At 42.0% G+C, this 26,749-nt stretch overlaps 1 protein-coding gene across 1 annotated transcript in view; it reads left to right on the top strand.

The window, feature by feature from the left end:
• NALCN (sodium leak channel, non-selective) overlaps window positions 1-26,749 on the top strand; it is a 390,104-nt gene that overhangs the window by 207,943 nt on the left and 155,412 nt on the right. Inside the window, exons 12-14 of the mRNA XM_045008683.1 lie at window positions 1,307-1,438; window positions 9,344-9,511; window positions 15,348-15,539. Of these exons, the coding sequence (XP_044864618.1) occupies window positions 1,307-1,438; window positions 9,344-9,511; window positions 15,348-15,539 (492 nt within the window). The remainder of the gene's footprint in view (window positions 1-1,306; window positions 1,439-9,343; window positions 9,512-15,347; window positions 15,540-26,749) is intronic.

Raw genomic sequence — 26,749 nt, forward strand, 5'->3', positions numbered from 1 at the left:
TTACAAGCATAAATTCCACAGTTTGTGGGGAAAAGTGATAGTGTAACAACTGCACGCTCAAGTGATTGTGCATGCAAGGATATGTGAATGGTCTGTGAGTGATTTAATATATACATCAGTATATTTGGCTATTTAATTTGAATTTTATTGGCAGCAATAAATTTATTGCTAAACTGCAGCCATAATTCCATCTTTTGGTACTGAAGGAATTTATCATGGAAGGTACTAAGCATCTTCAGCTCTCACTGAAAACAACAGGAATTCAGCACCATGGTCTTTTAAAGTACATTTGTCTTTAATCTCTTAATTTTAGCTCAAACATGTTGAAACTTTTAGGGGAAGTAGTTTGGGTCCAATTTGTAACTTCAGTATTGTAAAAGTTGTGGGGAAAGGCCCTATGCATTCTAAATCCAGCTTCAGAATCTACTGCTTCATCAATCTGAAAGTGTCTAGGAATTAAAACTGTCTAATTCTTCTGAAAAGCAAAGGCCTAGATTGTCACAGTCCTTATTCAGCTGCACTGGTGAGTGAGAGGAAGTAAGGGCCCCCACTTACTCCCATGTTCATGCTTTCTCAGCTTGTGGCTCCTGTTGTGGGGAGAAGTGCAAGGAACTGGCCAAGAAGAGAGAGAGGGGAATAAGTTGTGTGTCACCCTTACTCATGGAAGAGAGCAAGGTTACAGACTAACCCAAAGGGACTACAGAATATCTGCTATGTTTCTGCTAGGCATGTTTAGGGTGACCAGCAGCAAATGTGAAAAATCGGGACAGGGGATGGGGGTGGGTGGTAACAGGAGCCTATATAAGAAAAAGACCCAAAAATCAGGATTGTCCCTATAAAATCAGGACATCTGGTCACTCTAGGCATGTTGTAGTAACTAGTATCATTTGAGCTATGCTGACATATATTGATAATGCTGGCACCTAAACAAGGAAACAGTTACAGCCATATTAAAATCATACAGAATGTTTCACAAAGGGAAAAATGGCTAGAATAAATATAGCTAAGCATTTTAAAAGCATCTTAGAAACAATGGAAATAGTAAACAATGAAACTTTTATAAAAGTTGATATGGAAATAATTGAAAAAAAATGATATTGCATATAAACCAGTGTGAGTAAAATGATATATTCGACTATAAGATAAACAGTAATTTACAGTTAGTTTATGAAGCTTTGCGTAACATACTATTGTGACAGTACAAGTTATAAAAATATAATAAATTGTTGTGTATGAATCATTTCAATTATAAAGTTTTACTTCTTTAATAGAAAATACTACTTGTCTGTGTTTTTTTCCTCTACAGAAAATGATGAGGTCATCAATATTTCATATGTTCATACTGAGCATGGTGGCAGTAGATGTCATTGTCGCTGCTAGTAATTACTACAAAGGAGAGACTTTCAAAAGACAGCATGATGAATTTTACCTAGCTGAGGTGAGTTTACTGGGCTTGCTATCCAGATAGTTTTCAAGACGAAAAAAGTAGACAAACTATGTGAATGTCAAGCAACTTGTCATTTCTTTGTTCCCTTAAGCATTCTGAGATTTTTTTGCAAATTGTTCAAGTTCCTCTGTCTGACAATGGCTGACAGCCCTTTAAAAAAAAAAAGACAAAAACAACAGCATTCTGAAAGGTAATTTCCTCAAACAAAATGTCAGTGGTAATGAACTGAGGCTTGAGTACAACCTCTTCAGGCAATGCATGGCTGATAAGTTGCTTTTTTACCAACAGGAGTGCAGACAGAAGAATTTAGCTTGTTTTTATTTCAAACCAAATAAACATACCTTGTAAAATACAGGCCTTATTCTGGAAAGCATCCCTATTCAGGAAAGCTCTTAAGCACATACTTAACTGTAATCTTGTTCTTAAGTATAGCCTGAACAGTACTCAAAATAGCCTGAATTTGGTGACATTGCGGGCATGATGCAGAAAAAAATATTCAATTGGAGTTTTGGAGAGGGCTGAAGCTCTGCTCTTGGAATGATGAAAGGGTGAAAAGGAGCTGTTTTTTAGCTGGCTGGATAATTATTTTAATGCTGCTGGCATTCTGTTGTAGAGCGTAAAACTGGAAGGACCTTGAGAGGTCATCTAGTCCAGTCCCCTGCACTCATGGCAGGACTAAGTATTATCTAGACCATCCCTGACAGGCATTTGTCCAATCTGGTCTTAAAAATTACCAATGATGGAGATCCCACAACCTCCCTAGGCAATTTATTCCAGTACTTAACCATCCTGACAGTTAGGAAGTTTTTCCTAATGCCCAACCTAAACCATTTTTGCTGCAATTTAAGCCCATTGCTTCTTGTCCTATCTTCAGAGGTTAAGAAGAACAATTCTTCTCCCTCCTGAAAGAGTGGACAGTGGAGAGGAGCCAAGGCAGCGTTGTTCACCCTCATCCCTGAGCCTTTGGTACCCCACAATCTCAGAGCCAAATGTCTTGTTCCTTTACTGGGAATAGTCAGATCAGTGTAGGGAGGACTTGCACTGGGGAGTGGTCAGTCTGCAATCAGTCCCAATTTAGGAAGGCACTTAACATTGCAGACTCAGACTTTAAGGCCAGAAGAGATCATCATGATCAATTAGTCTGACTTCCTGCACATCACAAGCCTCAGAACCTTGCACTACACTGCTTTCAATTCCCTGGGCCAATTCCCCGCAGCCCCAGCCTTCACCAAAGCTTCATCCTTACTTCAAGGCTCATCTAAGTTCAGACCCAGCAGCCAGCGAGGAGCTCTTCTTCACTCAATGGTGCTGCCATTCGCTTTGGCCAGCCAGGAGCACAAGCTGCACTCCTCTAGCTCCAACAAGCACCTGACTGTCTCTGGCTCTGAAGCTCCTTTTATATGGCCCTTCTAGGCCCTGATTGGCTGCTTCCCCTGCAGCCACTCTGATTGGCTGCTTGGAGGACTCCTCTAGTGCTCCTTTCGTGGGATGAATGTGGCAGGCTGACTGTTCCTGATCACTTTCCTCTCCTCTAAGTGCTTCAGAATTGATTCCTTGAGGACCTGCTTCATGATTTTTCCAGGGACTGAGGTGAGGCTGACTGGCCTGTAGTTCCCCGGATCCTCCTTCTTCCCTTTTTTAAAGATGGACACTACAGTACCTTTTATCCAGTCATCCGGGACCTCCCCCGTTCGCCATGAGTTTTCAACGATAATGGCCAATGGCTCTGCAATCACATCCGCCAACTCCTTTAGCACCCTTGGATGCAGTGCATCCGGCCCCATGGACTTGTGCTCGTCCAGTTTTTCTAACCACTTCTTTCTCCACAGAGGGCTGGTCGCCTTCTCCCCATACTGTGCTGCCCAGTGCAGCAGTCTGGGAGCTGACCTTTTTTGTGAAGACAGAGGCAAAAAAATCATTGAGTACATTAGCTTTTTCCACATCCTCTGTCACTAGGTTGCCTCTTTCATTCAGTAAGGGGCCCACACTTTCCTTGACTTTCTTCTTGTTGCTAACATACCTGAAGAAACCCTTCTTGTTACTCTTAACATCTCTTGCTAGCTGCAACTGCAAGTGTGATTTGACCTTCCTGATTTCCCTCCTGCATGCCTCAGCAATATTTTTATACTCCTCCCTGGTCATTTGTCCAATATTCCACTTCTTGTAAGCTTCTTTTTTGCGTTTAAGATCAGCAAGGATTTCACTGTTAAGCCAAGCTTGGTCGCCTGCCATATTTACTATTCTTCCTACACATCAGGATGGTTTTTTCCTGCAACCTCAATAAGGATTCTTTAAAATACAGCCAGCTCTCCTGGACTCCTTTCCCCCTCATGTTATTTTCCCAGGGGATCCTGCCCATCAGCTCCCTGAGGGAGTCAAAGTCTGCTTTTCTGAAGTCCAGGGTCTGTATTCTGCTGCTCTTCTTTCTTCCTTGTGTCAGGATCCTGAACTCGACCATCTCATGGTCACTGCCTCCCAGGTACCCATCCACTTTTGCTTCCCCTACTAACTCTTCTCTGTTTGTGAGCAGCAGGTCAAGAAGAGCTCTGCCCCTAGTTGGTTCCTCCAGCACTTGGACCAGGAAATTGTCCCCTACACTTTCCAAAAACTTCCTGGATTGTCTGTGCACCACTGTATTGCTCTCCCAGCAGATATCAGGGTGATTAAAGTCTCCCATGAGAACCAGGGCCTGCGATCTAGTAACTTCTGCTAGTTGCCGGAAGAAAGCCTCGTCCACCTCATCCCCCTGGTCTGGTGATCTATAGCAGACTCCCACCACGACATCACCCTTGTTGCTCACACTTATAAACTTAATCCAGAGACTATCAGGTTTTTTTGCAGTTTCATACCGGAGCTCTGAGCAGTCATACTGCTCTCTTACATTCAATGCAACTCCCCCACCTTTTCTGCCCTGCCTGTCCTTCCTGAACAGTTTATATCCATCCATGACAGTACTCCAGTCATGTGAGTTATCCCACCAAGTCTCTGTTATTCCAATCACATCATAGTTCCTTGACTTTGCCAGGACTTCCAGTTCTCCCTGCTTGTTTCCCATGCTTCTTGCATTTGTGTATAGGCACTTAAGATAACTCGCTGATTGTCCCGCTTTCTCAGTCTGAGACAGGAGTCCTCCCCTCTTGCACTCTCCTGCTCGTGCTTCCTCCCAGTATCCCATTTCCCCACTTACCATTTTTTGCAAGGTCCAATTCTGCTTGGCTTTTGGCACTTCTCACTTTGTTCTTAAGTCCATCCTATTTCGGAAAGCATAAAGGCATGTGCTTAACATTAAATATGGCCTTTAGTCCAAGTCACTAAACGTATACCTAATCACCTTTCCCAATTAGGGATGCTTTCCTGAATTGGAGCCACTGCTCACACAAGTAAAAGTTAGTACAGCTAGAGACATTAACTCATTCTGTCCCCTCTCTTCAAACTGACAACGGTGGCCAATGGCAAAAAAGCGCCATAGGGAGCCAAACTATCAACAAGTGGGAGACACACAGCTCCAAAGCCATCATGGAAGAGGGCAGCGTCTCTCTAGAGTTGGATGTTCCTTTCCTTGGACATCCCTGGGTTCCCCTATGTCTGGAGCTCACAGCCACTGGAGAAGTTACAATATGGCCCTATATTTTACATACAAATGCCGTTAAATTGACCCAAAGAAATCCTAACATACGTTAGTCTTTCACGTTCATTAAAATCCCTAAGATAATATAGTCTCAGAAGTTCAATTTTGGAATAATCTATTTAGTTAAATTCAGCAGGCAAGCCTAGCCTGGAGTATTTCATATGCTCAGCTACAAGAAGGAAGCCTGCTTCCTTTATGGAAACTAGAGGACAGACAGCTCTAGAAACAGGGAGGCTCTTAAGGGTTAAAGCAGTGCGGGGGAGAGGGGAAAGGATGTAAATTCTAAACCCAGATTCCACTTATTACATATTTCAATACACCCAACTATTTGCAAAGCTTAAGTTACATTACAAATGTATTTATCAGCCCATTGTACCAAAATAAATAATATTCATGGTCAGATTGAGATAATCAGAAAGTTATTTAAATTTGAATATACTGACCTTATAGAATCAGCAAAAGCAGTCTGGTGAGAGAGAAAAGAAACAAACAAAAAATCCAAACAAGTATAGCTTCCTAGCACCAGGGAAGGGTGAAGAGCAATTCCATGGTGGACACCACCATAAAGATCTAATTATATGTGTTCATTGGTTAGACAGTAGGAGGGTGTGCCATAGAAAAAACCAAGACAGACAGAAAAGAAGTCTTCTCCATTATGATAGGTTGCAGGATTGAAGTCTTAGTGAAGAGCATTAAGAATCCTGAAAAGCAGTGGCCTACACTCTGCAGGCATGATCAGGGTTAAACAGTTTTTTTCTGCTACCATCTCGTATGGCAGTGTCCTTTGCAATGAATCTATGTCCTTGTATCAATACAGTTCTGAGAAAGTCCCTATCCCTCTTGCCAAAGTGAAGATTAAACAGAATATGGAACCTGAAAAGGGAGGGAAGGGCCAAAGATCTGGGATCCTAACTTCATTGATCCAACTCAGAAGGACTCTCCTCTAAGTTCACGGGTAGCTCTACACTCCCCTCAACCAAGTCAGGGCAGCACAGCAGAACCAGCTTAGATGGTAGTCTTGGGTATTGGCCCTAGATTTGCTCTTCGTGAAGCAGCATTAGCACCCTGCAACCTACAGGGAAGCATACCATCTCATATGGCTCCTCTTTGGCTTCTTTCCAGGGCCGGCTCTACCATTTTTGCCACCCCAAGCAAAAAAAAAAAAAAAGCCACTCGGACTGTGCCGCCCCAAGAATGGACGGAATGCCGCCCCTTAGCATGTGCCGCCCCAGGCACATGCTTCCTCTGCTGGTGCCTGGAGCCGGCCCTGCTTCTTTCCTAACTGAGCCTCACATACTTTTTCTCATGGCTCATGAGGATGCATAGGTGTTTTGACAGAAGGAAATGTGGCAGCACAGCAGATGGTAGCAACTTGTTTAACCAGTTGCCTGCCCCTGCCTGGCACCCCATGGTTTTTTCTATGGATTCACCCTCTTCCCCTCTGTGCAGCAGCAGAAGGGGTAGATATGAGCATAAATTTGTATATAAACCTACATTATTGCATTGCATACCTAACAAAAAATTCAAGTCAGATGTGGTGTATTTGACTCCTGAATCTTATGTAATTAATTACAATGAAGGGAAAATGCCCAGCTCTATCAGTGGGAAGGCAGGTGTATAAGTGTAACCAAATGCTATGCAAACCATCTGATAAATTTTTCAGTGTTAGTGGTTTGAGGTCCTCTGACAAGGATGTAAAATGCAAATCATCCTGCCTACATATTTGTAGAATAAATTTAAATATATTTAACATCATATTTGCTAATCTTGTCCCTAATGCAACACCTATATATTCTGAATTGTGTAAATGTTAGAGTTGCTTCTCCACTGCTGTAAGGTTGAATTCCAATACTTTTCTGTATTTCATAACTGGAGTGCACACACACATTCACACACACACACACAAATCCTTTGGGGCTGAAATTTTGTATGACTCTTCTTTGCTCAAAGGCCTTTTTTCTTTAACCCAGATTAAAATACTTTCCCAGTGTGTTTCAAACAGAGGTTTTGTTCATGATGTATTTGAAACCATTTTTTTCAGACTTGACTTGTTTTGTAGATCTCAATGATATCTACAAAGGAACAAGCCAGGGAAAATTGGTCATTATCTTTGAAGATATGAAGACTGAGAGGTGTGTGCAGGTGTGTGTGTGTGCTTGCACAGTAGGGTGTTCAGTTGGGTTTTATTGCTTAGCCTAAACAAAAGGTTTAGAACACTGGGGTGCTGCAAGACATCTTAGTTTGATTTAATCATGCAAAGAACTTTAAAGTTTGATAAATATTTCAAACACTTTAGGAAAACTATTGCAGATACTGCTGGTGATACTGCTCACCAACTAGCCAATTAACCTCTCTGTGTCTGACTTTTCCCATTTGTAAAAGGAAGATTAATAATATTTGACCTCAGAGAACCCTCTGAACATCAATTTGTTAATGTTTGAAAATATTACTTCTGTGTAAATATTACCTGTTAATTCAATGTCTAGTGTAGTCAAGGGTCAGTGGAGTTTACCCACTTCTCATTTGGGGAATATAGAGGTTAGGTTAGTTTACCCACTTCTTTTCTTACCACTACACAACTTGTCATGCCCCTGCAGCCTAGAGAACTGGTGAGGGGAGGACAAATATCCCTTTCTCTGTCCTACCTCTACTGCCTATTGGGAGGAGTCTAGGGGGGATACATTGATAAATCAAGAAGGCATGGGAGGAACTGGGGATAGAGGGTGTTTAGCCAGAGGCATTTAGCCAGAGAAAATGTATACATCATAGTAATGGGAGGGGAGAGGCAGAGGGGGCTAGCCTCAGCTAGAGTAGATAGCTAAGTTGTCTAAATGTCACGGTTAAACATTTCAGTCTCCCAGAGCTAAAGGTGTAAATCTAGGATTAACTGGTCCTTCTCTTCAGTGTGAACTCTTATGCAGTTTACTGTGTAAATATTTCAGAAAAGGCCTTTAAGAACTGCACATTTCTGCCCCTGCCTTCAAGTCTTCCCCTGTCACTTCCTACCTCACACCCTCTCCCCTATGAACACTTCTTGCCTATCTATATCTCTATTTAAAAATGGCAGAATTTACCAGATTTATTACTCTCTTGTTTTATTTGTTTTAACCCTCATCTAGAGTTGCCAATCCTCCAGGATTGTTCTGGAGTCTCCAGGAATTAAAGATTAATCTTTAATTAAAGATTATATCATGTGATGAAACCTCGAGGAATATGTCCAACCAAAATTGGCAATCGTACCCTCATCCCTTCTTTCCTTACCCATTTCTGTTGGTTTATTTTTGTGCATGTGTGGGGAAAAAATTAAATGTTCATAAAAAAAAATAACTGTTGAGTCAGTTCTCTTTCAACATTTGCTTGCACCTTATATCTGTCCAATCTATGTTATATTTAAAATTGGTTCAACCATTGTTATGCATTGTGCAAAATATCTAATCATATTGTACTGGCCAATTCTCTCTCTTGGGAGACACACATAGAGCACTCAAAATTGGTTAAAGGATTGATACTCTCCAAAAACTATGAATTTAATATTGTGAATATATTTGACACCTATGAGCAAGTAAAAATAAGAGGTTGTGAAATAATCTGCAATTCAAACTTAACTTTGTTGGCCAGGCACAGGATCATCCACAAGAGCTGATATTTATAGGTTCAACAAGTAATCTTAAATAGCTTAGAACCATCAAGCTAACCTGAGTGGGATCCAGTTGCAACCAGCTCAGGCCAACTGAGAATTTGCCAAGCTTGGGAGAACATTAAACCCAATGAATGAAAGGAAATATATGTGTATGGTTTTTCAAATTTGAATATTTTTTATTATTAATCTGTTTTTTTAATTGTAACAAATAGTTTGTGATAATTTGTGATTATCTCTTTTTACAGAAAATTAGCACTTTAGAAATATCAACTTGCTCTATCATCTCTGTGAAAGTACGCTATATGGTATACAAAAAGGAATTCTAACATTTTCGTGAATGCTCTGTTTATAGTCAAAGTTTGAGAATTTACAAATAAGTGCCATTTGTTCATAAAAATTAGAAAAATGAGAAATGCCTGTCATCCATTTTGATGAATCTAGGCCATTATTCCTTTGCTTGGCTAGTCAGCACATATCATCAGAATGTTATTCCGGCTATTTCCTTTGCTATATAGATCCTCAAGTAGATATAATTTCAAATCTTGGCAAGGTGTGACCTCCGACATAGAAAGCCATGATTTGAATCAGTAATTGAAACACTTGTTTCTCCTCTTATATATTCTCCTAGGTTGCTTTTACAGTTCTCTTTGACTTAGAAGCTCTTCTGAAGATCTGGTGCTTGGGCTTTACTGGATATATCAGCTCATCTCTTCACAAATTTGAACTGCTGCTTGTAATTGGAACTACTCTTCATATTTATCCAGACCTCTACCATTCCCAGTTTACATATTTCCAGGTACAGTCAACAAATTTTAATATTTCTGTTTAAATACCTTGTTCAGGCACACTAAAAATGTTATCCATGAACAGTAATCCGTATTCCCATCTGCGCTTTCCTTTGTTTCTTCCAGAGTTCTCATATTGCTGAGTCACTTTGAATAAGTCTTTAAAATAATAATAATTCAAACAAATGTCTCTTTTTAAATCTGTGGATCTAGGGAGACCTTATAAGAGTAGGCCTCTCTCTGAATAAGCACATCAGCCCCCAATCCTCCTTCTTTGCAGCTCTCATTTCCAACTTCTGCTACACTGCTTTGGTCTAATTTGGCCACAATTCTACATTCAGCTTTGCACACACACCACTTCTTAGTGCATTTCCTCCCACTGCATCTTAAAGGCTCCTGCTTAATGTCCACAAGTGGCTTGCTTGTTACTGGCTCTCAGTTCCCTATAAACTTGCCTTAGCTTTCACAGACACTACTCTACCAGCTGTCACCTTCCCATGTAAATTCCCTAACTAGGAGATTCTTTACCTCAGTCCCTTCTTTACCTCAGTCTTCTAAATCCATTTCCCCAGTTCCCCAGTTCCATCCTGGATCCTGGCATTTTGCAATCATCAAATTATTTCTAATCTATTTACTGGGGCTGTCCTGCCCATTCCTGGTGGAAGTCCCTGGTGGAACACAAAGAGAGGGAGATTCCTTGGGGTTGACCCATTTTCAGGTTGTAAGTGAGCTCACATTTGTCCTCTGTCAGCCAAGATGCCAGACCAACTAATTCCCTGTCCCTCCTTCTTGGAAGAATATGTCCTGTAGGGTCAACCTAGTTGTGAGGAAAAGCCCATAGGATCACTGTATTATAATATAATCTCAAGTGTAAGGTGTCAGTTACTGAGTCTAGTAATCCTTTCTTTAAAAAGGCTAAAACAATTATTTTGACATTGGAGAATCACAACCTTACATGACAACTACGGGACACAACTTTTTAGACTGGTCAGACATTTTAGGTATAAGAGGATTCTGGGAATTGTAGTTCAGATAATAGCAAGTAAAACAGTGAACATTTAGAGAGACCAAAATATCTTCACAGTAGTTTCAGTGATATATGTTGCATTTATAAGTTTAAAAATTAGAACAGATTCATATCCATCTATTATTTAGAAATGAGTTGAAGCAAAAGATTAATCATTAATAATGAAAAAGGGTAAATAATAAATGACGTAGCTAAATCTTACAGAAAAGCATTATAAACTATGATGACACATGGTGCAGTCCGCTGAAGTGTAGTAATGAACTTTTACAGACTGTGAAAAATTGCACAAAGCCTATTCACATTCTCTTTATATGATTCTACAAAATTGGTCAGGAAAATCTGCAAGACTATAAAATCTCTGACCCTGGCACACAGCCCCGTAGGAATTGAATGTTTTTAGATGGTGGCACTTTAGATCTTGCTGAGATTACATGCTGTGAGACTACTCAGAACAATGCACTCAAGTGGCATAAGGTAATTCTCAAACATACGAAAACGAATACTTTAAACTAAACCACTGTACTTCTATTCCACAAATGTAAAATAAACAACCAGACAACAGTAAGTTGGAACTCTCAAATATTACAAGTAGCAAACACATTAACTCACTGGTGGAATATTTATTTAATCAGAACCCACGTACAACTTATGGGCTCTTTCCAGGAAGTTTGAATATTAAAATACAAATTTTACATATTGGATAAAATAAATGTGGTCATCACTAACTCTGTAGAATAGAAGGGGAAAATTACTGTCTGTATCTGGTCCTTCCTTCTTTTTCTTGCTCTGATAATATCTGTCTAGATAGATTTCATATATTTATACATTTGGGGTGGGATTATCTAAAAGCACTCGCTGGTGGCCTAACTATATTCCCATTGCAATATGGGAGTTTTAATACAGACTTCAGTGGTTGGCTGGTGCTGAGTGTTTTTGAAAAATCTCCCCCCGCCTTGACTTTGTGACCAATCTTTCACAAAGGCTTAAAATGTGTAATTTGCATGGCTTCTATATTGAAAAGAAAACAGTTCATGGTGACACATAGTTAGAGTGAGTCAGCCTCGTATTTCTTGCACATGCAAAATAACATGAAATAAAATGAAAAACAATGATTAAAATGACATAACATGAAAAAAAGTGTAGGCATTTTAACCTGCCAGACCAGATCACAACACCACTCAGGATTGGCCCGGCCACTCCTCTGCCAGCATGACCAGTGTGATGGGTGGGCCAAAAGGAAACGGCATTGCAACCCCATGCACCACGCCGCAATGCCTGGAGCTGGGAGATGGGCTGAGCCTCATGGGTCAGGAGCACCTGATGCATGGTGAATGCAGGCTCACTCTGCAACCACCCCCTCCATCCCCAGGGCCTTTTACCGCCCTGGGGACAAGACCCAAGAAAAAGAAGTAACAACAAATTCCGAGAAATAAAATGAAAAATTATAAAAAGATTTCACAGGGCTCTAACTATCAGCATAATTCTAGTGAAACAGAAGTGAGCAGCACTAAAAGTATATTCAGGTATTGATATTAATGTGTGACTCCTAAATTACAGAGATTAAAACAATGTTGAATCCAAACTTAAAATATTATTTTTATTTATTAAAAATAATGTTAAGTGACTGGGATGGTGTTTTGTTGTTGTTGTTGTTGTTGTTGTTACCTTAAAACACTACAGGTGAAATCCTGGCCCTGTTGAAATCAATGGCAAAATTCTCATTGACTTCACTGGGGTGGGATACCTCCTTACATTCTCCAAAAAAACCGCAAAAAAACAAAACAAAAAATAAACCCAAACCTGTCCTCTGGTACCATTATGAAATAAAGGGCACTTACTGTTTCATCACAGAATTTTTTTAAGAGGTAGTTTTCATTGAAATATCTATCTGAAAAGACATATGTTTTATAAGCAAAAGCACCTGCTACACTGAAAGATCTGGGTCACATTCCAAAATCCAAATCCCCTTGCAGGCAAATGACACGGAGGTTGGAAAATACCTTTGTCGGTCTGCAGGCATGTATACACCATGTTCCCAGGCAAGCAGATTTCTAGCAAGTTGTGTAACATATCTCCAATTCAATTAAGGTCAAAAAGTAATGTTCACAGGAATACTTCTGGAGGTTAGGCAAATCTTCAGGTATTTTAATATTAATGGTGACAGGGTTGCTGTGTTCCCAGTCAACCAAAAAAATATAGCTAAAAAGAGTTCCTTGTTGAATACCCTCTGGTTTATCAAACAGAACTTTTTTTCACCTTCCTAGTTTTCCCTAATGTCTATCATAGTCTACATTATTTATTTGCCTTCACAGATAACCTCTTGTCAACATATCAGTTACTCTTCACCACACTAGGCATTACCTTCTCAACCACCTCCCTGTGCATGTCAATATTAATTCTTGTTCACAGCAACATGCAAACCGTTCTATGACAGAAAATTAGCATAATTTACAATAGAGCAAATTTTCTGCAACCCTGATCCAAAAGGCCTTCATAGTCAATGGAAAGACTTCATGTTATATGTATTACAGCAAAGTCCTATAAAGGGTTTTTTTTGAATGGAATGAAATAGAATGGAATGGAATGTTTTGTGTTTTGAAGGCAGAAGGTGGTGTTTTTTATTGGGGAAAAATATTATAGAATCACCTTCTGAGGTAAACATAACTACATCTTGAGAGAGACAGTCTTAGAAATTTTATGTAACAAAACTTGTGGGGAGGGATAGCTCAGTGGTTTGAGCATTGGCCTCTTAAACCCAGGGTTGTGAGTTCAATCCTTAAGGAGGCCACTTAGGGATCTAGGGCAAAAATTGGTCCTGCTAGTGAAGGTAGGGGGGCTGGACTTGATGACCTTTCAAGGTCCCTTCCAGTTCTAGGAGATTGATATGTCTCCAATTATTACCTTTTTTAATTTTCATTTTCAATTGCTGTACAAAATCTTTATATATTTCACCCCCAAAAGTACACACAATCTATGTAAAAATCTTAAAAAAGAAAATTTGTATGTATTAGCCTATAGCATGGAAAACAAGAATGTCATTACAGTAAAACTTTGCTAGATTTAATTTGTCTCCTAATGAAAACAAATGAAATAGCAAAATAGCACCAATAAAGATTAATGTGCTACTTAAAGGTCAGTTAGAGCTCTCTAGGCAGAGAAAAAAGAAAGCTAGGTAAGACAATTAAATATAAAACATGACTCAGAATACAGACCAGTGGTTCAATCCTGGCCCCATTGAAGTCAATATCAACATTCACATTGACTTCACTGGGGCTTGGATTTCACCCCAGGAGTAGATCTGTTGAGTAAAGGTATCATTTTTACTCAGCCATGCTTCAAGGGAGAATTCTATATTAAAAAAATCAACAGTTCCAGGCCAAACTCAATCTACCACTCTCTGGGCAGCCAATATAAAGTACACAGGTTGTTCCTAATATGATCACAGCATCTTAAATCAGTGAGCAAATGTGGTGCTGAATTCTGAACAGGTTGCAAGGTATAGAGAAGCCCTCCTAAGCAGCAGTAATAAAGCATCAGTCATGCGGGCATGTGTTCCTGTTACAAAATAAATAATTGGGTAGAGTAGCCTATGCAAATTACACCACAGAAAAAACACATTAGACCCTCATGCAAACAACACATGGTTTACCATGGAAATGATACAGTCACTCCAGGATTCTTAACCTAGCTCACTAAAGGAAGAGAGAACTTCTTCATAACATCAGCTTGTGTCCAGAAGCAAGATTTCTATTTACCCCACGCTGGGATCAAGGCAGCTGTGATACATTCAGCTGGTAGTGTCATCTCCATGACGGAGATGTGCAGACTGTATAGGGTCCATGGGGCATGAGAGACATGTATTTGCTTAGATTGTATGCTGTTTGGGGCAGGGACTCTCTTCTTCTTGTGTGTTTGTACCGCACCTAGCACAATGGTGTGCTGGTCCATTACTAGGATTCTATATGGTAGCAATAATAATAATTATTATTATGATGATGATGAGACAGCTGTGTATCACCAGCATACTGGTGACATTCTCCCCATGTTGAGAAACTATGCCACCGGAAGGTCTCTCATTGAATGCAGTATTAACAATCATGCATGTTAGCTAATGAAACATTTAATGATTTATATTTTATAGTACCTCATGCAGCTCTTTGCATTGAGATTCAGGGTTAACTTCCTCTTAGGTCATTGTATGGGCAAACTATCTGTGGGGATACAGGTACATGCTCTCTGCATGAATATATAACCCAGTGTTCACTGTTACAAATACATTCTCTTAAGAGCCACATGTTTGTTTGTTTTTATTGATCCACTGGAATTGTAAAAGATTGTGGATCAAGGCTATTAATATAGAAAGGGAAAAATACCAAGGGACGCAATAAGCTAAAAATATTATAATTTTCTTATCAAATGCATGGCTCCGAGCAATAGGAGGAAACTTTAATAAAAATGCTGCATCATCCTAGATTAATTTCAAACTAGGAATAAGATATACATTTTAACAGGGAGCATCAATTAACCATTGGAAAAATTTAACTAGGGATGTAGTGGATTCTTCATCACTTGTTATCTTTAAATCAAGACTGCTTGTCTTTTAAAAAGATATGTTATGGCTCAAACAGAAGTTATGGGCTTGATGCAGAAATTGTTGGGTGAGGTACTTTGGCCTGTGTTATGCAGGTCAGATTAGATACATGATCATAAAGGTCCCCTCTGGCCTTAAAATCTGTGAAACTATTAAAATTGATGGATAATATAATTAGACAAACTAATATGATTGTAATTGTATTTTATCTTTTCCTCTCTCTTTGCAGGTGCTTAGGGTAGTTCGACTTATAAAGATTTCTCCTGCTTTGGAGGATTTTGTGTATAAGATATTTGGACCTGGAAAAAAACTTGGGAGCTTGGTTGTATTCACTGCCAGCCTTTTAATTGTAATGTCAGCAATTAGTTTACAGATGTTCTGCTTTGTGGAAGAACTGGACAGATTTACAACTTTTCCAAGGGTAAGTATAAGAAGGATTGACTACTTCACTAGTTATCTTATTATAGGTCTATCTTTCTGTCTAATCTAGTTTTCATCACCTTGAAATCTTATTACCTTATAGAAGATCAAATAACAGTGTGGTCTTTGCTGTGTGGTTCTGTTTTCCTGCAGACCCACAATTGTAAAGAGAAGTTTGAGTTAGGCTGTTTTGTTTGTTTCTGTCACTGAGGGAAGTCTAGGGTGTACAGATGTAGACATGATGGCACAGCAAAAAGTATGAGTCTAACAATGGTCAAGGATACAGTGGAGCAAGTGTGCATGTGTGGAATGGTGTATACAGTGTGGAATGTTCCACTTGGACATGATATATAACTAGGCTTGGCAGAAATCAATTTTAATTGTTTATAATAGCAACAGATATCAGTTTTGATTTTTAACCATTTTTAAAATGTTAATCTATTTAAAATTTGCACAGTTGTGGGAAATTATGGGGGAGGGACGTGCAATAATTACTTAATAACGGTAGACGTTGAAGCTCAAAAAGTTAAAGCTTTATAACCATTAAAAAACACAAATTGTCAGCATCACATGTCAAAATATACACCGTATATATCTTTAATTCAAACGCTAGTAAGTTCTTCAGCAGCATTTTTCTTACTTTGCCTATAAATAGCTAATACTTTCAAGCCTATATGTACCTTTGATATTATGAAAAATGGTTGCTCTTGATATGCACAAGAATGTGTATTTAAACAAGGTTTTAAAACCTGTCTGCATTGCCAAAGTATGCATCCACCTTTTGAGCATAAATAAATGGATATTGTGGGCATGACACATAATCAGAATGAGACTGAAATTCAGTGAAAATTGGAGCTAATATAGTTAGTGAAACACACTGTTTTGAATGAAAATACTGCCATTTCTTTAATAATCTATTAGACTGGGTGTACATGGATAGGTTCCAGTGACACTTTATTGCTTTCAGTCATCCTATACTGGTTTCACAGTATATCGGTTTTAGTGAAAGTGCATTGGTTGGAACAATTAAATAGGAATGAATAAGGCAGCCTCAAGAGTCATGCATTTAACAAACAAAATAGTTAAGCAACAATTTCGAATGATCTCCTTTATTACATGTCTGGGATGGTCGCCATCAAAAGTGAGACAAAAAATAGATATCCTCAGGGAAGAAATGTTATGCTACAATTCCAATTGTAGCAAGCCTGGCTAGAAAAAGAGTTAATAGGATCATGGCAAATATAATTAGGTTTCTTTTTCAAACATTAGAGAAGGGAGAGAAAACAAAATGCTGTGAGGCAAGTTTACAAAACAAAACAAAAATCAGGCTTCTGTCTAACTGCAGTGATAATGCCACTAGTTATACTGTACTGTCAGCTCCAATGTATAGTTTTAGGAAAACCTTTGATAATAAATTGAAAGTCTGAAACTCCTGTGTACTTGATTTCTAGCATGTGTTTAAGTTTTGAACTATGAAAATGTCAGTGAAAATCCCTAAGAGAATTATAGTTACATAATCAAGGTAAGATATCCTCACGGCAACTTGCAGATTTTAACTGATGTAATGATCTGTGAAAGATCAAGTTTAAACAAACATTGTCAAGCTCTATCATGCTATTAGTAAACTTTTACATTAATGTGGGCATTTTTACCCACATTTATTTTATTAACAGGTTCACTTTTAGCAAAGGTGTGTAGGTACTGAAATATACTGTCCAAAGGAAAAGAGGATATTCCCATTAATAGATGATTGAGATGCTAAAAGACAGAAAAATATGAATTTGATGTTTTTCTGCTTGAATTCTCAATTGAATATAAGATGGATTACCAATGGCAGTGTATCAGTGGAAATTAAATTAAAATGTTTTAAAATACATCTCATATGATAGTTTGACTTAATAGTCTTCATTTATTCTTTTTCTGAATATTATTCTTATACTGTATACAAATTCACTAAAGCATAAGGGTTTGGGAAATATAATTGGTAATGTGTGTTTTCCTTTTGTAGTTCTACTGCTTTGGGACCTCTGATGTAACAAATGAAAATTGACTGTTAAGAAAATTGAATTTGGGGTGAAATTTGACCTGTCAATGTCTCTTTAAAGTGTCCTCCTCTGACAAAGGTTGGGGGACTACCATTAACATAGTGATCTCATTGACTACAGTAAGATTCTTCAACTGAATGACTACAGATTCAGGCTTGCCGCAACCATACATACAAGTGCACATGAAATTATAAATTATTCTGTTTAAAGGTTCTGGAATGTATTATTTTGAAATCATGCTTGCAAAAATAGCTTTACTAGCAGGGAGGGCAAGCGTGACGTCGGGTTCATATATGCAGAGTGTGTTATTGTAGATTTATAGGGACTTGCTCTGATGCAAGAATGAATCTGAAATGGCAGGCACAATTGACATGGTGGGTTTTTGCAGTTCTTGAAATGTTGAGGAGTGGTACACTTACAAAAAGGATGACAATGTAGTGTAAATTTTGAGCCTGAACACTAAAGTCCATCTGACAATGAAACAGTAGGCTAAAAATAAAATCTGCCCTTAACCATAAATATCCTACAATGAGACTGAGGGTATGGCTACACTGGCGATTTGCAGCGCTGGAAAGCCTCCACCAGCGCTGCAATTAGTAAGTGGCCACACCTGCAGGGCACTTCCAGCGCTGCAACTCCCTGGCTGCAGCGCTGGCCGTACACCTCACTCAGCATGGGGAATAAGGATTCCAGCGCTGGTGCTGCAACGCTGGTCATCAAGTGTGGCCACACACCAGCGCTGTGATTGGCCTCCAGGGTATAAGGTGTATCCCAGAATGCTTTTATAAATTACTCTCTTTGTTTTGTTATGCAGCCTCTCTTTGTTTTGTTGTGAATGAGCTCCGATCGGAGCTCCGTTGCGGGTTGCCGTTGCCGCTTATCTGAAACAAACAGAGCTCCTGTTTGCTGTGATCATCTGTACCTGGCTGTAAACAATCAAATGAGATTGCAGGCAGGGAGGGAATGAAACAGCGGGGAGTCGTGTTGGCTGCAGGCTATTTGCAATTAAGAGTTAAGACTAAGGGGTTGGAAACATGTTCTGATTTTTCAAGTCAGGAAGCTAAACACACAGTGTTGGCTCCAAAAATCCCCTCTCTCTCTCCCCCCGCTCCCTGTCACACTAGACCCCACTCCACCCCCCTCTTTTGAAAAGCACGTTGCGGCCACTTGAATGCTGGGATAGCTGCCCATAATGCATCACTCCCAGCAGCGCTTCTAATGTGGCCACACACCAGCGCTGGTAGCTGTGAGTGTGGCCACACACCAGCGCTGCTCCTACACAGCTGGATGACCAGCGCTGCAAACCGTAAGTGTAGCCATACCCACAGTATGGGTTTTGGAAACAGTAGGCCTCCTTCTTTCACTAATGCCTATAAATTGCATGTTTCACATGGTTGTCTGAACAGTCGATAAGCACAAGCTCAATATTGCTCTGGTTACAAATTTCAGTGTTCTTTTGACCGGTGCAGCTTCTCAGGTGGCCTGACTTCATCTTTATGTCTATATTAAGTGATCAAAATACAGATGTTTACTATATTGCTCTTAACAGATCCATCTTCTTTGTATTTTCAGGAACCCTCTCCCCAAATGAATAAAACAGGGCCACCCAGAGGATTCAGGGGGCCTGCGGCAAAGCAATTTCAGGGGCCCCTTCCATAAAAAAAAAAAGTTGCAATACTATAGAATACTATATTCTCGTGGGGGCCCCTGCGGGGCCCGGGGCAAATTGCCCCACTTGCGCCTCCCCCCACCCCCGGGCAGCCCTAGAATAAAATAGCAAAGTGTTCTACAGTGTCTTGTATAGCATTACTGGGCCTTGGTTTACACGCTATGCAGCGCTCAAAATATTCCATTTGAGTAATATTTTTTAAGTCTAAATGAAGTAAAAGGCCAGACACTACACTGAAAATCACATCACTGCTGGGAAGTGTTGTTACTATATCCAAATAGATACTCTGTCACAATTACCTTGATTTGCTTTAAGAGAACAACAAACTAAAACAGGAATAAAGAAAAAAACACTGTTTCTGTCTTCTCAGCCTGTATTGAGCCCCGAGGAGATAAAAAAAGGGCAACTTAACTGTAGGTACGGAGAGCGAGAGATGTTGAAATGTATAAATAAGTTATTACTGAACTTCCATCTGTGCCTTTGAACATCTCTGCTAAGACTGCGTAGAAACTTCAAGGTGCACTACACAGAAAATAGAAGGGATCATTGCAGTTTCATAGTTATCTACACCTCTGAAAGAAGATTGCATTTCACTGAACCTTGGGGACGAACATTAGCTGCTCCAGTGTGAATGAAAAGAGGATCACAATTTAAAAATGGGTCCAAAATAACATAGAAACCCATGGTCAAATCCTGGCCCCATTGAAGTCAATGGCAAAACGTCCATTGACTTTAGTATCATCAGGATTTCACTCCTGGGGCTGAGGCTGAAATAGGCTTGGCTAGAAACACATTAGCTCCACACAATCATAAAAAAATTAATTTTGTTCTTACATGATGAATTGTTTACTCTTTAGAGCCATTACTACGTAAAACCTATTGAGGTGTTTTTACAGGCTGACCTTTCTTATCATGGTATGTTACTGTATTCTTCTTGGGTATGTAGCAGGGAGGAGAGGGGAGAGGCTGGGGAGAGAGCAAGCATTTACACAACCTTGGTCCTAAATCCTCCTCATTTTAGATTTTAGTGGGACTGCTCATGTAAGGCCAATGGGATTTGGCCCGTGATACTTTGCATATAAGCATACTTATTGAACAAATGCTCTGTAGGTGAACCCTAGATTTTGTAAAATTACACATTTCCCCCCTTCATCTATAGTCCTTTGTGGGGCATTATCTATTTAATGGATAGACAAAAAATCAGAATTGTCACTTTGACTCACACATTTCATAGATCTGCCCTATTTGCAGACCTTCCACTTCATACAAATGCAGTTTGACGACCATCATCAAAACAGCTAATTAAGTAATGGGGCATAAAGACTCATAGAAACTGACAGTCTTTTCCATAACATGAATTAATTCAGAAGTCTTCCATTTGCATAAATCTCTAAGTCTCATTTTCACAGCTGTTAGTTCTGTCAGTTAGATAGTTGCATTTCATTTTAACATAAATGGTTGGAAATGTACCTTTCAACTAAAAATATCTTTTTCTGAAAGAAAGATTGCTTGGTACTAAACACAAAATCATTATTCACTGCCATATTATTTTCTTTAAACTAATGTTTTTTCCAGTATAGGGAACTTTAATAATATGAGGAAAGGTTTAAATTTATTTAAAGGATACCATTAGAACTAACCACATTATGTATTACAATTTTAAATGGAAGGCTAAGTTTTCATCACATTGAAAGGGTACTTTTCAACTTACAAAATTAATGTATGTAGGTTTTACAGGGAAAGGGGGGGTGCACTCATATATTAAAGATATCTATACACTTTGAAGCAAATAATTGAAATGGAAGTTTCCCATTAAAAAAGATAAAATAATATTACGTAATTCAGATCTAATTAATAGAGAAAGGTTAACCTAGTTCAACAATCATTAGTCACACACACACAGAGGTTGTGAGCTAGAAGTAAATTAGAATAACTTTAATGTAATATCCCTCACATTTTGCTTCAGTGGGGAGGGGTGGGCATATCAGATTAGTAGGATATAGCCACCTCTGCGTCCCAGGCCAGCTTTAGGGAAAATGGCACCCTGGGCAAACTTGTATTTTGGTGCCCTTTCCTTGGATTTAAGTACAGATACACAGTACAATCACACACCTTGAGTTTACTGGGGAAGTTTTTAAGTTACAGTAAGAACTGTGTGCACCTCAGCAGAGACTGCTGTAAATAGCACAGGCAGCCTGTTTGCTCAGCGCGGGCTCACTGTATCCCCCGAGCTTCTGGCACCAGCAGCGAGAATGCTGGGCTGGCAACCATATGAAGCGCTGGGGGAGATGGCAGTGCTGCAAGGCACAAACTGAAGCACAGCACAGCACACACCCAGCACTGTGTGTGTTTTCCTGACTGCCAGAGACCTGCCTAGGGAGCCTCACTGATTCCACTCCTCAACACATCCCAATTTTGGATGCCACTGTGTACCCCCAGGAGCATTCGCCACTAACCTGGGCACACCCTGTCCTCCCCTGCTCCAACGCCACTGGAGCTGCTGAACTGCTACAATGGCAGGCGGGCAGCACCAGGCAGCCCAGGGTGAGTGCAGGCAGTGAGACACCAGGCAGAAGCAGCTCTCCTCCTGGTGCTCTCCTCGCACCCTTCCCAGCACGAAACAGCACATGGCACAGCCCTGGGGGCAAGGCCAGCCCTGGCCCCACCCATCCTGCAGTGCACTGCCCCGGGCCCACTAGGGCTCCCGCAGCTCATCCCCGGAGCAGACCTTCCTCACCTGCAAATTGCAACAACACTCCCCATAACTTCAGCCCCTCCCCCAGCTGGGAGCCAGCCCAACCCACCTGCTCCCTCTGCCAATCTGGGACACTGCTCGGGCCAACAAACGACCCACAAGTTGAGAGTGGAGCCTGGCCAGTGGGCGCAAGCCTCTGACCTTGCCCAGGCACTGGCACCCTTTTAATCATGGTGCCCCCGACCATGGCAGCACCCTTGACAGTTGCCCACATCACCCACCCATAAGTCCGGCCATGCTGGGTCCTGAAAAGATCAGGGGGCAGTGGTAGAGGTACTTGCCCCTCCCAGTTCCAGATAGCGGTGGGCAGGGGGAAGGTGACCCTGTGCAGAGGTTTGACTCTCTGTCAATAAAAGGCCCCTCTTGGGTGGAGGTCGCCAGCTTGATCCTGCAGCAGATAACAGGGCCTATGTATTTGTCCTAAGGCCTTGTCTACACTACAAGACTATTTCGAATCAACTTAGTTCGAATTTGTGGATTCGACCTTATGAAGTTGAATTTGTGTATCCATACTAAATACACTAATTCGAATTTCTGAGTCCACATTCACGGGGCCAGCGTCGACTTTGGAAGCGGTGCACTGTGGGAAGCTATCCCACAGTTCCCGCAGTCCCCGCTGCCCATTGGAATGCTGGGTAGAGCCCCCAATGCCTGCTGGGGGGAGAAATGTGTCGAGGGTGGTTTTGGGTAAGTGTCGTCATTGAACCGTCAATCACAACCTCCCTCCCTCCCTCCTTGAAAGCGCCATCGAGCAATCTGTTCGTGAACTTTTCTGGTCAGTGACAGCGCGGACGCCACAGCACTGCAAGCATGGAGCCCGCTGCGATCATCGCCGTTTTCTCCTCCTCGCACTTTATCGTCCACCTCTTCCACAGTCAGCTGATGAGAAATCGGGCTACTTTTCAATGGTGCTGCAAGCACTGGGGGACCATAGGGGATGTTTTGCAAACATCAACGTCGGGTGGCCGGGCAAGGTTCATGATGCGTGTGTTTTCAGGAACTGTGGGCTGCTCAGACGCCTGCAGGAAGGTAGTTTCTTCCCGGACCACGAAATAACTGTTGTGGATGAGCAGATTCCTAAAGTCATCCTCGGGGACCCAGCCTGCCCGCTAATGCACTTGCTCATGAAGCCCTATACAGGCGCCTGGGACAGCGACAAGGAACTCTTCAAATACCAGCGAGCAGCGTGACCTGTGACTGTTCAGTTTCTTTATAGAGAAGCTGAACCTGCCCCTGTTTCTTTACCCACTGACTGTTGACTCTCCTCTTCGGTTACATACCCCGTTCACCCCGTTTCCCCCACTTCCAACACACGTGTAAACATAAAATACATGTCCCATTGTTACTGAAGAAAGGTTTCTTTATTCATGACTTTGCGTTAAAGGGTTGAAACTGGGAGGCAGACTGTGCTGGGTAGGGTGTGCGGTGATGTAAAGACCGCCTCTAAACTCAATGAATGACAGGCTCCTGCTCCTAGAGCGGTCCGCAGTGCCGGAATGCTTCTTTCAACGGAGCCTGCCATCCCTCTTTTTCGAATTCTGTGTGCGGGGGGATATGTGACCTTGTGGCAGAGGAGTACGGATACAGATTCCTTTGCTGCGTGACTCAGCGGTCCAGGACAAGGACCGCTGTATAAGATCTGTAACCGCCCTCCCCCGCTACAAAGTCACATCCCCCCCGCCCACACAGAACCTGGAAACCACCTCCCATACCGACCATGGTGCCTACTGACTGCACTGTGTGTGTGACCCGCTGCTGATCCTGCCCCCGTGTCTGTACCCTGGGAAAGGTGACTGTCCTATGCAATTAACAACCCCCTTCCCCACGCCCCCCATTCAAACACAGTCTTCTTTGAAAAAACATGACGGAAACAGTAATTAACAGCAAAGTATTTTTATTACTTAAGTAGACACTCAGGGGATGGAACTGGGATTGGGACTTGTGTGAGTCCGGAAGGGAACGACTTCTGCAAATGTAGGGTATGAGAGCTTTTTGGTACTTGAGCACTCTGCTGGGGTGCAGTGACAGTTTACACGGCCTCTGGCGCCCCTCCTTCTGGTTATTTTGGGTGAGGGGGGTATGGGACTTTGTGGCGGGGGAGGGCGGTTGCAGATACACTGCAGGGGGGCTCTGTGCTCCTGCGGTCCTGCAGAACATCCACAAGGTGCCTGAGCGTGTCCGTTTGCTCCCTCACTAGTCCAAACATTGTTTGAGTCGCCTGCTTGTCTTCCTCACGCCACCTCTCCTCCCGTTCGCTGTGTGAGCGCTGGTACAGAGAGACGGTCTCCCTCCACTGGCTCTGCTGGTCCGCCTCGGCTAGGTAGCAGCCCATACGTTCATCGAACATCTTGTCCCTTGTGTTTTTCTTTCTCCGCCTAATCTTTGCCAGCCTCTGCGAGGGGGATGCTGTGGCAGGTCTGGAGACAGTGGAAGCTGTGAGATGGGAAACAGGGAGTGAATTCCTTGCAAAGATACATTTTTGCGAACAATTAACTGAGTCTAGGCTGTCTCTGTGAATTCTGGGTTGAGACCCCTGTGCCTGCTGGGGCACAAATAATTTTCGCGGTAGATTCTGGGTAAATGTCGCCAGTCATTCCTTCCTCCGGGAAAGCAACGGCAGACAATCATTTCAAGCCCGTTTTCCCAGAATTGCCCTGGCATACGCCATAGCGTGGCAACCATGGACACTGTTTTGCCTTTTGTGTATGTCACCGTATGTGTACTAGATGCCGCTGACAGAGGCGGTCCAACAGCGCTACACAGCAGCATGCTTTTGCTTTTGCATGACAGCAGAGATGGTTACCAGCCATATTGTACCATCTACCATACCATAAATTGGTAATAAGATGGTAATAAGATGGGCATGGTTACCTGTCCTTTTGCACTGCACCATTTGGTGCTGTCATAAGTGCCCCTGGCCGAGCAGCCAGGGGCGCAAAAGCAAAAATTGGGAATGACTCCCTGAGTCAATCCCTCCTTTTTGGTATCTAAAAATAGAATCAGTCCTGCCTAGAATATGGGCAAGTGTACTAGAGAACCACTGTATCAGAGAACCAGAGAGCACAGCTGCTCTGTGTCAGATCCTGCATAGATTATGAGCTGTATGCTATTCACAGGGAGTGCTCCTGCAACAACCCCACCTGTTCATTCCATTCTTCCCCAGCCTTCCTGGGCTACCATATCATTGTCCCCCCACTTGTGTGATGAAGTAATAAAGAATGCAGGAATAAGACACAGTGACTTGTTAGTGAGAAATGAGTTGAAGGCAGCCTCCAGTTGCTATGACAGTCCACATAGGACATTAAGGAGTGTGGAGGAGAGGAGCCCAGCATCCTGCTGCTAGTCCAGGGGCAATTGAATCTTTTCTTTACACATGAAGGGTGGGGGCTGATGAAGCTCAGCCCCCTGTTGCTATGATGACGATGGTTACCAGCCATATTGTACCATCTACCATGAAAAATTAGGTTCACCTGACACTGAGGAACCTGACAGATAGTAGTCGGCATGGTTACCAGTCCTTTTGCACTGCCCCATGTGGCAATAGGCTGATGATGAGGACGGGTACCAGTCATTTTGTACCATCAGCCATCCATAGCGTGGGGGAAGCAAGGATGTTGGTGTTGAGTGCTGCACCATCGCGTCTATCTGCAGCATTCAGTAAAGATACGGTGACATGTAAAAGAGTCAAGAGAGGATTGTTTTCCCTTTCACTTCTGGGGGTGGGTGGAGGGGTGCGTAAATTGCCGAGCTATGCCCTGACCCACCGCGGACACTGTTTTTGTCCCTAGAAGCATTTGGAGCTCAGCCAAGAATGCAAATCATTTTCGGAGACAGCAGGAACTGTGGGATACCTTGCGTCCTCAGTCCCCCCTCCCTCCATGAGCGTCCATTTGATTCTTTGGCTTTCCGTTACGCTTGTGTCGCAGCAGCGTGCTGAGTCTCTGCTATGCCATCTGTCCGGAGATTTTTTAAAAATACTTTGGACCAGGCGTAACATTACAGTAATTCCCCTAATTAGATGCATGAGTCTCCTAGCGAGATCACCGTGAGGACGGGCACTGAAGGAGATAGAGAGCGCATGCTGCGTGAAATCTATCACGAACCACGGACCGATGCAACCGTGGTCGGGGAGGCAATCTCCCTGAATACCGCATGAAAGCCTCGCTCGGAAAAGGGTGCTATCACGGAGCACCCAATAAGGCAGCTCTCCCCAGGAACCTCCTGCTGATGCTTATCGATTAACGGAAGTAGAGCTTCGTGGAGATCTCCCAGGAGGATTTCTGATCTATCACTATATATAGAGAGACCTCCTTCTCACACACTTCAGATTCCTGTTATATTAAGAATAAAAGTTAACATGGTTAAAGCACTTACCGACTGCTCCTTCCCCTGATTCAGGATCCGGGTTCATGGCCGGGGAGGGTTGGTAGGGGATCTCCGTGATGGTGATGAATAGATCCTGGCTGTCGGGGAAACCAGCGTTGTAAGCGCTCTCGCCTGCCTCGTCCTCCACAAACACTTCCTCATCTTCCCCGTCCGTGAACATCGTCGAGGAACTGTCCGTCGACACTGTCCCATCATCAGAGTCCATGGTCACTGGTGGGGCACTGGTGACAGGCTCCGTAGCGTCCGTTTGCCGCTTTGATTTTTTGGTAGCCTTGTCTGGGGTCCTTGGTTTTCACGCGGCGATGCGTTGCATGACGGCTGTATCCTCTGTCTGGATCATGGCTTTGGAGACCTTC

Source organism: Mauremys mutica, chromosome 1 (genome assembly GCF_020497125.1).
Source record: "Mauremys mutica isolate MM-2020 ecotype Southern chromosome 1, ASM2049712v1, whole genome shotgun sequence".
NCBI classification, from domain to species: domain Eukaryota; kingdom Metazoa; phylum Chordata; order Testudines; family Geoemydidae; genus Mauremys; species Mauremys mutica.